This window comes from Cyprinodon tularosa, unplaced genomic scaffold (assembly GCF_016077235.1).
Source record: "Cyprinodon tularosa strain WSP-4 unplaced genomic scaffold, ASM1607723v1 ctg42, whole genome shotgun sequence".
In the NCBI taxonomy this organism is placed as follows: domain Eukaryota; kingdom Metazoa; phylum Chordata; class Actinopteri; order Cyprinodontiformes; family Cyprinodontidae; genus Cyprinodon; species Cyprinodon tularosa.
This window is the reverse complement of record NW_024039141.1, coordinates 1,384,310-1,399,300: the sequence shown is the minus strand read 5'-3', so window position 1 is coordinate 1,399,300 and position 14,991 is coordinate 1,384,310. Positions and strand designations below refer to the sequence as shown.

The following is a 14,991-nucleotide window of genomic DNA, read 5'->3' as shown; positions in this document are numbered from 1 at the left end:
CCTGGGAATTATTTGATGCTGTTATTAATTATCTTACGATAATAGTGTAGAGGTTTCATGTAGTCATATGTACAGGCTCAGGAAGTTGCTTATAAATCAGTAGCTGTCGCTTTGCAGTTAACACTTTTCCTGGCTGTGTTTGATCAAAGGCAGGTGATGGATACAGTTTCACTGTAATTTGCTCCAAGGAGCTGCCACACAGCAGGGCTCTAACATGGTGGTACCATATTGAGTGGATTAGAGGAATTACCGAATATTCTGTGGCCTTCCGAGAGTCCCTGTGGCAGATGTGTGTGGAAGTGTGGGTAAACAGCAATGCTGGCACCGGCAGGTTCTCAGCCTCAGCTGGGATGACAGCCCAGGTGTCTCCTGGGAGTTGTAGTGTCAGCCTGGATGCCCAAGTCCACCTGGAGACTCTCTCATTGTTGTTGTCAGATCTCTCAGGGGACTCCTGCTGACATTTGATGTTCCATGTGTCTGCCCACGGTGTCGTCTTAAGGTTGCTGCGATTGTCACAATGAATGCAGAATGAGCATTACTCACCATTACAGACTGAAGGCAGATTAGAAAGCTAAAATGAATCTGTTTATTCATGTTCCCTGCATTTAGAAGAAAAAATAAAAAACCTGAGAAAATTATCTAAATACTTTGTTTATGTTTTTTTTTCTCTGTCTGCAGCTAAAAGAAGTGCATTCAGCCAAGATTCTCTCTGCTATGCTGTCCTACGTGTGGCCAAAGGACAGACCAGACCTGCGGGCGCGGGTTGCCATTTCGCTTGGCCTTCTAGCTGGAGCCAAGGTAATTATTAGAAAAAGTTTATGCTAGTAAATTTGTTGACATCTGCTTTATTTTGCTGTATTTTGCAGTTTTAGTGGTTTGATTACCAAGTGTTATAGAGACGGATTGGAGCCCATTGTTATGGCACTTTAGGTACCGGCCTTTTGTCAATATGAACCACTCTGTGGGATGTTTGCCACTGATGAATTGAAGTTGTTGATTAATGAGTTAATCTAAAGTCATTTAGTTTTTAGCTGCAATTTTCTTAAAAATGCATCTTTGCTCTTCTAGAGGTTTTTTTTTTCCATAAAACAAAGAGCTTCTTTTTTCACAATATTCTCAATGAATGCTGCTCTGCAATGCAGTACAGCTGAATTGGCACTACTTGGGCGTTAACTTAAGGAGCTTGTTGAGAGTTTATATGTAGAAACAAATCTTTCTGCGTCCTTGTTGCCGTTATGCTGCGTTCATACCAAAAGCAGCAGGAGCAGCTAGTTTCCTTGCAAAGTCAATGGTTCACGCACATCAAGGCGCAGTAAAATGTCCCGTGGTGCGTTTTGAGCAGCAGGCGCAGTGCGTCTGAGCCGCTGAAGCAGCGCGTCAGGAGCGTTTAAGCAAGCGTTTAAGGTATGTGGGGGTCTGAGCGGCTCCGACAGAAATAATATTGGAAGGCAGGATGGTAATCTGGATGAACTGACTGCAGTGATTTAGTTTTCAGGTGGATTTTCCCACTTAAAAACATATTAAAACTACTTTATTCCCACTGATCACAGCAAATATAGCTGCAGGGCAAAGAAAGGATAGGGTAGCTCTGCCCAACGCGCGTCAGACACACTTTTCCACCATTCAGCAGGAGCAGCAAAGATGCTTCAGCCGTGCGTCAGAACTAAAATGATAGAAGCAGCAAAAAGGAAGCAGCAGACGCGATTTTCATGCTCCTGCTGCGTTCAGTTTGAACGCAGCTTTACAGTGAAATAATTATGCAGCAGATTCTGTATCCTTCATATTTTCTGCCGTCCATGTTTCATGACTGTTATTAAGCTCAATCTCCGGCCTTTTGCCTGAGGATTAACATCGCTGCTCTCTTCTGGAAGCTGACAACACTACAGCGCCTAAACAAGCCCCGGCTAAGTGGGCGGTATTAGTTGATATAGACGAAAAATAGATAATATCCACAATTAATAGTTATTTAAAGTAAAATTCTATACTTTACTTGTGCTGTGTTTTAATGCCACCAGCAGAAGAGATTTTCTTTGTTTTAGGCAGAGAAAGGCCTGAACTTAATTAGAAAAATTTTTGCCGAATATTAATCATATTGAACTCTTAACAGTTACAACAACATTTAATTTCCCTTCATGATCCATCAAGTATTGCTGATATGAACCGATGCACTTTATTTGGTTTTATTCTGAATTGTGTTGATAATCTCAATTATTAGAAAAATAGTAATATTCGGTGTTAAACATCTAAAAAGCCAAGCCATGAATTATTGTTGTGGAATAGGTTGACTCTGGCTTCTAATCAGCCATGTATGTGTGATCGTGAAATTTTTTTTTTATTAAAGTCCAAAAGGAGAGGTTTTCCTTTTTAGATGGAGGTGGGAGTGTTTGTACAGGTGGGGGGTAAGAGACAACCTGTTTTGGCACTTTGAGTTTATTACACCGTTTACTGCTGATTCCATAAATGAGTAATAATGAAGCACAACTTACCAGAGATCACCTGCTGTTTCGAACAGAGTGTGTTTGGAATTCATCAAGCCTTTTCTGAGGGACAAATTCTGCAGCATGTTCGCTGTAAGCCTTTTTCAATGTAGTAGCCTCTCAACATCATTGGCCTTGACCTGGGTCCGTCAGAGCTTTCCTCTGGAAAGTCTTTTTTTTACTAAAGCAATGGAAACATTTCTTGTCGAAGCCTCATGCTATACTATTATTGAATGTTTAGATGGCTAGATCTATTATTAATACCTGACTTTCCTTATACTTTTCTGTCTCAATCATGTTTCCACTACTCCTGTAGAGCTTTACACTCTCAGCCAAAAAGTTAAAAACACCCAGGTTGCCCTCTGAAGCCAGTGGAAGCCCAATGTATAACTGGGATGCAGAATTTGCATGCACTTGAAATGCATGCTACCAAATAACTGTTGCTGTTGCAAGTGCATAATGCATATCTTGATGTCGTGACCAGATTTGTGATTCAATAAATAGTTTTGCTCTCGGGCCTCATGTATAAAACGTATTGATGTAGAAAAAACATGCAGTTCAATATTTAAAAGTGTAAAGATCTACACAAATTTCGGACCAACTGTCGGAATATGCAGCAGCCATGCAAACATTTTTGATCCAAAATAAAATAAAAAAGCACAAAAACACACATATTGCACTACAACATACATTTAGCTTAATGCTGTGATCAGGATTAAACTATAATTGAGATCGGTGTAGTGGCTAGAAAGCACCTTCATGGACTTCATACAAACATTGTTGAACAAAACAAGTCTGAGGCAACACTAATTTTGAGCTGGTTTCCTTTTTAAGTCGCTGATGTCATTCAATAAACGTTGAAGTGCTGACTAAGTCACTCTGTGACCGTTTAATAGCTTCGTTGTCACTGTTATTTGAACAATTATGGGTTCCTTCTGGGTATTTATACTCCTTTCTACTTTTATTTAGATATAGGGATAGGGTTGGCAAAAATATAACTGAGCCTGGAGCCCTTTCCATGCAAATTAGGATGTTTGAAGGTAAGGCGTGGTGAGCGGTTTACACACAGTTATATAGATCTGACTTTGTCTGTGCGGTGGACAGTTCTGTCTGTTGTTACCAGCAACGTCTAGTATGAAAGCTGTGCACTCTTCTATGCATGATGTGAAGATTCAAGCCTGCTTTTAAAAGCTGCTGTCCAAAATATATCAGGCACATCTAAATAACAAAAATCTTGTCAGTATGCTAAAAATCCTAAGATAAATACACCAACATAGACTTTGGAAATGAATTGGTAATCGCATTTTGAGGCAAATTTTTAAAAGCTATTCTATTGACTGTCCTACAGCTTACAGCATGTCAGCCAGGGACACCAAACAGCACTTACTAAGCCTAGAACATTATGTGCCTCAACAGCAGTTATGACAAACTGTCAGCCACTTTTTAGTCTCCGTTCCTTAAATCTTATTTTGGTAGGAGCATTGCTGTCAACAACCCGGCATAATGTGAGTTTCTAATAACAGAGAACTTTGATCCTTTCTTCATCCATTCTTTACAGTAGTATATTACAGATTTGAAGATATTACATATCTTATATACAGATATTAGGTTTTTTGTATTATCTTATACAAGTTCATTTTGTTTTAGTGAGGACAAATCAAGACAAGATTTATTAATGAGGAAGAGTAACTTTCAGGTTGACTCTTCATTAGGCAACTATGGAACACTATTCACAATGAATCATTAAAGGAATGTACTGAATTGCAACATATCCTTGATCTGGGTTCTACAGTGAGAAAATCTGTCAAATCATTTCAGAATGAAAACACTTTCATACTAAAAGCTATCACACTGCAATTCTAGTTTGAGAGGAAAATTCAAGTGGGAGAATATCTAAAATGAACTTTTATATTCAGGAAATTTAAAGCTTTGAAATAAAAAAAAAGAAATTGGGATCAGTGTTAAAAAGCTGCTGTAACTTATGCAATCATAAAACCTTCTTTGATTATTTGTCAGAAGGTGCTCTGATTTCAACCTCCCTCTGTGATGTGCCTGGAACACCACCCAAGGATTCCAGAGGGGATCTGAAAAAGATGTCCGAGCCACCTCAGCTGACTCCTTTCCCTATGGAGAAGAAGCGGCTCTACTTAAAGTCCCTCCTGAATGACCAAGCTCTTACCCTATCTCTAAGGGAGTGACCAGCCACTCTGCGGAGAAAGCTAATTTCAGTCGTTCTATCATGATCCAAATTTCATGACCATAGGTGAGGGTAGCAACGTGGATCAACAGCTTTCTCTTTTTACTCGGCTCTCTCTTCATCATGACAGACCTGTGCAGCATCTGCATTTTAGCAGCACTCGAACCGGTCCTTTTATCAACCTCCCTTTCCATTCTCCCCTTCCACCATGGAAGGTATGCCAGCTGAAATTAAGGAGCTCCTCAAAGTATTGCTTGTGCTGTCCAATGTCCTCTCTCAGGGCAAGCAGCTCCCCAATCCCACAAAAAAAAGTGTTAGCAAAGCACTGCTTTGAGGCTAACTGAGTCTTTATCCATGGCTTCTCCAAGCTCCTCCCAGGCCAGAGTTTTGGCAGTGGTAAAAATGGGGGGCACTCAGCTATTGGCGGGCACATCGTCAATGAAGGCAGAGAACATGGCCCACTTAGACCACATGTCTCCATCCTCACCCAGTATCTGGGAGAAGCTCTCCTGAAGGTGGGAGTTGAACACATGCCTGAACAAGGGCGAACAGCTCCACCCTCCTCTTCACCCAAGTGTCCAAAAAATGCAGTCAAAGGTCAGAAGATGCTTAAACAAAGTCGATCATCAACCTCCAGCCTAAGCTGTCCTGGTGTCAGGACTGATGGACATCATTATGTTTGAACCTGATGTTTGCTATGAACTCTTCTGCAGAAGTCCAATAATGTAACTGTGCTCTGGTTCAGAGACAACAGTCAGGGACCCACCCCAACCCACGGGGCTTAGTCCAATATGAGACGGCTGAGCTGGGGGGAGAGGAGCAGTCCCACCTCAGGCCTCCGTCTCTCCCAGCGGGCCACCCGAGTGTAGCCTCTCTCAAGGAGCACGGTTCCAGAGCCCACGCTATGTGTGAGGGAGAGCCTGACTATTACAAGTGTATTACATTATATTACCAGTGTTGTTTCACCTCCCGCAGCAGCTCAGGGTCCTCCCCTTCCAGCAAGGTCACATTCCATGTCAATCATTCTGTCAGTCTGTCTCACTTGTTGGTTTAATTATGTCTTTGAAGTTATTCTTTTTATTTTAAGAAATTTCATAAGACCTGCCGAACCACAAATATCTATATAAACTCCACATGTAAACATCTATGGTTAAATCAGCTGTATTTTCTTAATAGATGTGCTTAAATTAGACATCACAAGATTTGAAACTGTTTTAGTCTAGAAAATGATATAATTTATTTCTATAATTTTTCAGATCTGGATTATTATGGAATCTGAGTATAAGATGTTGATTTATTTTAGAACCCCTATGGGCAAGGACTTAAATCTAGAGACGCCATCAAATGCTCACTAAATGTATTTGATTTCTGCTGAATTATATCTATAGTCATGGTATAACATGTTGCCACCCCACAAAATAAATCAATTCTCTGAGGAAAATATCACAATTACAAATGCTTGTTTTGCAAATTTTTTTCTCATTGTGTGTTTTTTGAACAACACCAAAACAATGAGGGAAAATAAGGCAATTTTACTTTATCTCACACAAAGCTCTAAACAAGGAACAAAAAAAAAATTTGTTACACCTTCTACTTTGAGCTTGCTTACCCCCAGGAAAAAAACAAATAACAAAAAATAATCGAGATCTTTTTCTTCAAATAAACATGAACAAGCATGTTGAACCAATCCTCTTTTGCAAACTCGTATTTACACAACCCTGCTACGGTGGTTTGTCAAGTCTATAATCGCTCATACACCAAAGTCCGGTCGTCCAAGCATTGCAGGTGTGGAAAAACCCCATTAGATACTATGTGTTATTATCTATTTGTATAAACTGACAGAAATAAGTTACTAAGAATGTGAATTTTCATATCTTTTTTTTTTTTTTTTTTTAATGAATGCCATCTTCCAACTGGTATTAAGATTTAAGAGTGTGTTGAATATACTTGCAAGTTGTTGCCAAACCGATCATTTGAAGCTCCGGTTTAAGTTTTTTAAATAATCCCCTTTAATCAAATCCTCTCTCTGCATCAACTACCTTGTGCTGAAACATCATGAGCACTCGCGTTAAGTGATTGCACTTGGAGAAGACGGCATTTAAAACTAAAAGCAGCGTGCATTTAAAGCAGTCTTTTAAATAATTAATTGCATGCATCAATCAGTGTGTGATGTGTTTTCTCTTCCTTTGTTGATAGTCTCTAATTTACACCCTGGAAAATAATCACAAATTCAAAGCTCCCAAATAAGTGTGTCCTGCTGCCGCCCAGCACGGCTCCTTCTGGTGCGCACTAAAGGAGTGGGGAGCGAGTGCATACAATCCAATCGCCTCCCTCTCTTTCTCCTGCGTGGTTGGAGTTAACCTCCATTTTACCAATTTGTCTGTTTCAACCGAAACCACCAGCTGTGTGGATGCAATTTTTAAATCAACTGAATAATTACGTGGTTACAGTGCATCTCACCTCTGTGAGCCACATTATCAGTGACATTTTCATTTCAAATGAATGATTATACACAAGTTGGCCTCAAACGAAGCCCTCTCTACACTCGTCTGTTTCACAGCGTAAGGTAAAGCTAATTCTCTGTAGCCCGAAGCCTTTTTCTGCTACTTGACACCAAATCTCTATTATAGGATGACATATCGCCAGGTACAGATTGACACAGTGTCAATTTAATCTCCAGTGGCTGCCATTAATGGATTAAAAGAGCGTATCCAACCCTATCATGTATTAGTGGCAGAATTGAGGACATGTTTTGGCTCTGTAATAATAGGCTTGGGCTATTTTTGTGTCATATTCTGTTGTCTTGGTAGCAAAGTGGTAGATATTGTTTTTTCCTTTTGGGATTCAGAGGTATTCTATTGTGAGTGTAATACCCAAGCATATAAAGCAAGAACCCTGGGTATGTGACTTTTGGCAAAAGAAACTGGTTTACTCTAGACTTTGTTTTTATTTTTCTAATTTATAGAGAATATTTAATAGTTTGAAATAAAAAGAAAGGATCTTTAAAAACCTGCTCCTGTGTTCAGGGTTTGGAGGTTGAAAGGAAAATGCTACGCTGTGTCCTAATGTGCAGCGGACCGCCCAGACTGAGTCACACAGCTGTCCCTGTGCTTTTAATCAGCCCTAATAACCATTTCAATTCCATTAGCAGGACGCAGCGGCTCCTCTCCAGCACTAGCAGAGCCAGTTAAAAAAACAGAGCATGCACACACAATAACATGACACAAAATTGTGTTAACCTTGTGCATATCCTGACAACACTCTTACATAGTCGGTCTTAGACGTTCTGTGTATATTCATGCTGCTGGAACATGAGGTGTGCATGCCTAAAAGGGGATTAAGGAAACAAAGAAGATTGTTAGGTTGGCGTTGAATCAACTAGTATTATCACTCAAGATTTTAAGAGGACCTAATATATACTTTTAGCTTCAAATAAAAAAAAAAACTCTTAAAAAAACATCCTGCAATCCCTCACCTACTTTGTTCTCAGTTTCTACAGATAATTTGCAAGTGTTTTGAATGTAACCGTAAAAATTAATTTACTTCAGGAATTTTATTTTAAAATGTAAACCTCAGAAATTATAGTTTTTTCACACTAGAAGTAAATTATTTCAAGTATTTTATTTCTATTAAACTTGATGATTATGGATCCTCTTAACATCTGTCTAGCAACTACAAGTGAGAGTTAATTCTTTCCCGGAAAGTAGCAGAGAGCTAAAAGAAGACCGAAAAGCATTTTAATAGCCGTTGCGACAGTTGGAGGGTCACCTGAGGTCTGAGTGACCCTGAAAACAGGACTGTTTTTTCTGTGTGGTTATTATTACTATTTATTTTATTTTTATTTTTTTACTTCAAAGACCCAGAGAAGCATTTACTAAATGCTTTGTTGTTTCTCAACTGGAGGAACACTTACTCATAGAGCTTGAAATTAGCTCTTAACAAACTTGTTTCTTTTGATAGTCCTGTGACTAGTGTTGCTGGCCTTCTTTTTTTTTTTTTTTTCTCATGAGTTGGACTGCCCCTTTGTTCCAGTGAAAGACATTCTGAAATCTTCTGGATGCTAAGAGATTTTGGAGAACTTTGTAGGAATGGTTTAGGGATCCCATGTGATTTGGTAATGCCACAGTAACCTGGTACACAGAGCATAGTCCTTTTTAAACGTGCATCAGCTTGTTCAGTTTGTAAGAACTTTCATAGAAAAAAAAAACACTTTTGTGATGAACTGGGGCTGAAGTGGTGAGCCACACCTTCTTGTCTGACCTCCTTGAACAAAGGTCATCATTTCGCATAAACACTCCCAAATGCACATACATAAGTAATAACCTGGACATATCCACAATGTTTTGATCTTTCTCTGGATGTTTACATTTCCAAAACTCACCAGAAGGAGCTTTTGCTAGCTCACCATGTTTTTACACTCGGGTCTTACCACGTAGTCACACATTTGTCGGGTGCATGGTGCGGTAATTCTGTCGACACGGTTGCCGCGCAGAGGGATGTAGAAGGCAAAAATGACATAACCTGGCAGGACGGTTGCGTCAAGCCTAATAGAATGAGGGAGGTCAGCTGTTTGCCAGCGGCAGCTCAATGGGAAAAATTAGCCATGATCCAAGTGGGAGATCCAGGTTTGAATCATGGTGTCTCAGAAAGTGTATCCGGTGTAAAAACTTAGCCTAGTCTGTGTGCCAGCTGCAACACCTTGCATTGGGAGCAGATTAAAGGGCTCTTTTAATGAGGAAAACCATTGTTTTGGTAATGAATATAAAGTGAAATGGTTATCTACTTATTTGAATTTGTCTTTGAAATCATTTAATGATAAAGTGATTTCTAGAGTTGTCCTGATCCGATATTAATATCAGATATCGGTCCAATATTTTCCAAAAACTAGTATCTAAATATATCAGCCTGTATCTAAAATCTTCTGTTTAAAGTTTATTTACCTTATTGGTTTATACTGAAAGGGTTAGTTGTTCTCATACCTATTGTTGGAGACTATAGTTCTCTGTTTTAGTTATATCACTTTATCAAGCCTTTTCTAACATTCTACTGTACAAATAATAAGTAATGGAAGAATTTATTATTCATGCTGATATCATGTGGTCAATAGGGGTGGAACGGTTCACAAAATCCACGGTTTCGGTTCGGTTCACGGTTTCGTGGTCACGGTTTTCGGTTCGGTATATGTTGATTGTTAGCCTGACATGTTGGTCGTGTTGCTGTTAGCATAAACAACACGTTTTGCACAATGCTTTCACACTGTTGCACTTTTATCCACAACTTTCTTTCCGCCGTTATCGTGCGTCACTCTAAATGCAAAGTGGTCCCATACAGCAGACCTATAAAGTGCTGCTGGCGCGTCTTCCAACTCCTGTTCTTTCCCACTCGCCATACCCACACAGTTCTCCACAACAACTGATTTTTTTTCTGCTACACCCGGCTATGATGCTTCGCTTCTTCTTCTTGTTTACTACTAGTGGTTGGCTTTGGTCACAGTACTGCCACCTTCTGCTCTGGAGTGTAAACGCTTCGCCTATGAGAAAAAGGAGCACTGCATGAACCGAACGCAACACACGCGAATCGAACCGAGACAGTCGAACCAAACGGTTCGGACAGTTTTTCATAAACTGTTCCATCCCCAGTGGTCAATATTTGTTTCGATCAAATCTCTCAGCTGCAGCATCTGCATCGTATTAGAAATTAAAAAGTTGTATCAGAACACCCCTAAATGGGACATTCGTCTTCATTTACTTCATTATATATTTATTTAAAGGCACTTTACTTAACCATTAAACTTATCTATTGTTTGTTGTTTTCCCCAAATAAATGCACTTACAATTGCCCAACCTGTAAAGATAAATTTTTTCTATTTACAGCAGTTGCCTCTATTGGCTTTTTTAGTGAGATCATGAGAAAGTGATTCAGGTCGAATTCTCTGGGTGTGCGTGTTGTGCGAGTATGATGCTCTGCATGTTCTCTTTCACTGGACTATGTTGTTGGGTCTTTGTTGCCATTGATGCTGTTTTTTAAGATGGATCATAGAAGATGAGCCACAAGTGCACCTCAAACCCCATCATAGACTCCACACAGGATAAAGAAAATGTAAGGGACAAATTTTAGACTCATCAGGAGCAAAATAACATGCTGGTAAATATTAGGGAAGCTTGAACTAAATGAAGACAGATTAGATCTGGTTTGGGGATGAAAAGAAGCCACAATGGGTCCTCTGTTTGCGAAAAATGTGAGATTCTTTGTTCAAAATCACTTCTATATTTATAACTCTTTCCTCAGAGACATTATGCCTCTTAATAATACATCTGTGTTGTTACAGGGGCGGATTGCTTTTATTTCCCTTTTTTCCAGTGTGCATGCAAAATTTGCAAAAACTCTTTGACTTTTTTCCTTTTGGTCTGTCATAAACCTCACCCTTCAGCTAGTTCTTTTGGATTTTTTTGGACAAAATTCAGACCTTTTGTGTTTACTTCATCTGCTGCCAAATTATAGTAGATGTCATCTTTAGAAACTTTTACCATGATATAATGAAATGAAATAAATATAGTTTTTTTATTTTAGTACGATCATAGTGGGTGAGTGATATAGGGTTTTATTATAACAAGTTTTCTATTCATGGAATCCCAGCCAAAAGTTATGTTGAGCTGTTCCTACTTATTTCCTTCTCACCTCCTAATATCTCCTCTCCCTCCTCCCTCCTAGCTCACCAATGTGGTCGTGCCCTTCATGTTTAAGTATGCAGTGGACGAGCTTAACCAGATGTCGGGAGACATGCTGAACCTGAATGACGCGCCAAGCACCGTGGCTACCATGGCAACGGCCATGCTGATAGGCTGTAAGTCCACAACTCGTATTACGCTGCCAGGTGTTGTGCTCATCTGAGACTGCTGGACTCCATTGTGTGCAGGCTGACCTTTCCTAGCATTCATATGAATGCTGCCATGCAACCTCTTCTCCAACACTCTTTACTTCATTAGCTATTGTTTACATGTACATCTTTTTTTATTATACTCTTACATTTGTATTGTTGGCTATGACTTTAAGTGGTAAAAAGAAGCATACATGTTAAAGCAGAGGTTACAATAATAATAATATATATATATATATATATATATATATATATATATATATATATATATATATATATATATATATATATATATATATACATATATATATGTATATACATATATATATGTATGTATATTAGTGCTGTCAAAATTATCGCGTTATTAACGCGTTAACGCGAGGCCATTTTAACGGCGATAATTTTTTTAACGTGAGATTAACGCTATGTGGTTTTATGGTACAATTTTCCAAGTGCATCCCGCTGCAGCCTGCGAGAAGGCGGGGCTATTTTCCCCCAGTCTATGCATTTCTCATAGGCTTCGAGAGCGGACCTCCTCAAGGGAAAAAGACGCTCATACACTGGGTGACGCTAGTGCCTTTTCTTTACGCCCCACCACCAACAAACAAGTTGAGTGTCTGGTAACTAGTAGCAACCTGAAATACGCTGAGAAAACAGATTACTGAGGTGAAACGGAATCTGCTACGGCACGCTTGCTGTCTGTGTACGCAACAGGTCGGTATCGTGTGTGTGTGTGTGTGTGTGTGTGGGTGGGTGTGTGTGTGTTCTCATTTTTGTTAAGAGGCTGAAAAGTAACTTTCTAGAGAGCATAGACTACCTCCATCTAGTGATGTCGGTCTATTGATTTTGATGTATTGATTGAAAATTGTTCATTATTATCTTGGTTAATTAACATCTAATGTTAACTGTACTACATTTTATAGCAGTAGGGTAAAATGCTTGTCTTTGTTCAAAAGACTGTATTAACTGTAAAGACTGTCTTTTACATCAGCCTGTTTTCAGGGCCTTTTTTTTGGCTACATATTTGTTATTTTTTGCTACATGCCTCCCCATCTTCTTGCCATATGTTTCTATGGCATAAATCAGTATCTGTGACCTGTTTTCATTTTTAAAAAAGAACATTGGCACAAACCTAGCCTGTATGTATTTTTTTGTATGTCATCGAGAGTATTTAAATGATTTTCAATCAGGAAAAAAATGTGCGATTAAAATGCGATTAATCGCGAGTTAACTCAGGCATTGATGCGATTAATCGCGATTAAAAAATTTAATCGATTGACAGCACTAATATATATATATACACATATATATATATATATATATATATATATATATATATATATACACTATATTGCCAAAAGTATTTGCTCACCCATCCAAATTATTGGAATCAGGTGTTCCAATCACTTCCATGGCCACAGGTGTATAAATTCAAGCACCTAGGCATGCAGACTGTTTTTACAAACATTTGTGAAAGAATGGGTCGCTCTCAGGAGCTCAGTGAATTCCAGCGTGGAACTGTGATAGGATGCCACCTGTGCAACAAATCCAGTCGTGAAATTTCCTCGCTCCTAAATATTCCACAGTCAACTGTCAGCTGTATTATAAGAAAATGGAAGTGTTTGGGAACGACAGCAACTCAGCCACGAAGTGGTAGGCCACGTAAACTGACGGAGCGGGGTCAGCGGATGCTGACGCGCATAGTGCGAAGAGGTCGCCAACTTTCTGCAGAGTCAATCACTACAGACCTCCAAACTTCATGTGGCCTTCAGATTAGCTCAAGAACAGTGCGCAGAGAGCTTCATGGAATGGGTTTCCATGGTCGAGCAGCTGCATCCAAGCCATACATCACCAAGTGCAATGCAAAGCGTCGGATGCGGTGGTGTAAAGCACGCCGCCACTGGACTCTAGAGCAGTGGAGACGCGTTCTCTGGAGTGACGAATCGCGCTTCTCCATCTGGCAATCTGATGGACGGGTCTGGGTTTGGCGGTTGCCAGGAGAACGGTACTTGTCTGACTGCATTGTGCCAAGTGTAAAGTTTGGTGGAGGGGGGATTATGGTGTGGGGTTGTTTTTCAGGAGCTGGGCTTGGCCCCTTAGTTCCAGTGAAAGGAACTCTGAATGCTTCAGCATACCAAGACATTTTGGACAATTCCATGCTCCCAACTTTGTGGGAACAGTTTGGAGCTGGCCCCTTCCTCTTCCAACATGACTGTGCACCAGTGCACAAAGCAAGGTCCATAAAGACATGGATGACAGAGTCTGGTGTGGATGAACTTGACTGGCCTGCACAGAGTCCTGACCTCAACCCGATAGAACACCTTTGGGATGAATTAGAGCGGAGACTGAGAGCCAGGCCTTCTCGTCCAACATCAGTGTGCGACCTCACAAATGCGCTTCTGGAAGAATGGTTAAAAATTCCCATAAACACACTCCTAAACCTTGTGGACAGCCTTCCCAGAAGAGTTGAAGCTGTTCTAGCTGCAAAGGGTGGACCGACGTCATATTGAACCCTATGGATTAGGAACGGGATGTCACTTAAGCTCATATGTGAGTCAAGGCAGGTGAGCAAATACTTTTGGCAATATAGTGTATATATATATATATATATTAGGGCTGCAACTAACGATTATTTTAAAAATCGATGAATCGGCCGATTATTTTTTCGATTAATCGATGAATCGGACAAAAAAAATTTTTATATGAACCTCTTTATTCCAAAATAAACATTTTAGACAGAACAAACAAGCACACAAGTACAGGTTGCTCATTAACTGTACTGGTGCAACATGAAAAATAAATGTTTGTGTTAAAACTTTAACGAATTAGTTAAAACTAATTCGTTGCCAACGCTTTTAAAAGTCGATTTTTATCGATTTTATCGATTCGTTGTTGCAGCCCTAATATATATATATATCTATATCAACTTGAACAATTATTCACAATAACAGCCCCATGTTTTTACTTTAAAAATCAGCTTTGATGCAGTACACAAACTAATGAACACAAAAAGAAAAAAACTGATGCATAATTTTTAACATTTTGGCAAATAGATTTCTAGGAAGTAAAGCTTTCATTAAATTTGTGTCACTTCCTTTCTGTTTACTTTCTGCAGTATGTCTCAACTAACCAATGCAGAAACATTTCTTTGCAGATTAGCTCAGGCTAAGTTGAATTGTTTGTTTTAAACGATTGTGATTTTGATTTTAATGCATGACTAGAGGACATTTTACACTACCCTTTTGAAACCGTGCCAAGATCGTTCCGAGCAGGGTAACCAAGATAACTGTTGAGTGTAATTGGCACGCTCAACTGAACTGGACTGTGCCAGACAAAATCTAACCATTATCAGTTTATACCTAACCTAAACTCAGTTCACACCCAAATCCTAACTGCTTGCAAAAAGCAAAATAAGTCAAGGACCGGAAAAAATGTCCTCA

At 39.5% G+C, this 14,991-nt stretch overlaps 1 protein-coding gene across 1 annotated transcript in view; it reads left to right on the top strand.

Annotated features, from left to right (window-relative positions):
* The window catches only part of abcb7 (ATP-binding cassette, sub-family B (MDR/TAP), member 7), a 49,919-nt gene that overhangs the window by 7,628 nt on the left and 27,300 nt on the right, over positions 1–14,991 (top strand). Inside the window, exons 4-5 of the mRNA XM_038299202.1 lie at positions 679–798; positions 11,386–11,518. Coding sequence (XP_038155130.1) covers positions 679–798; positions 11,386–11,518 — 253 coding nt within the window. The remainder of the gene's footprint in view (positions 1–678; positions 799–11,385; positions 11,519–14,991) is intronic.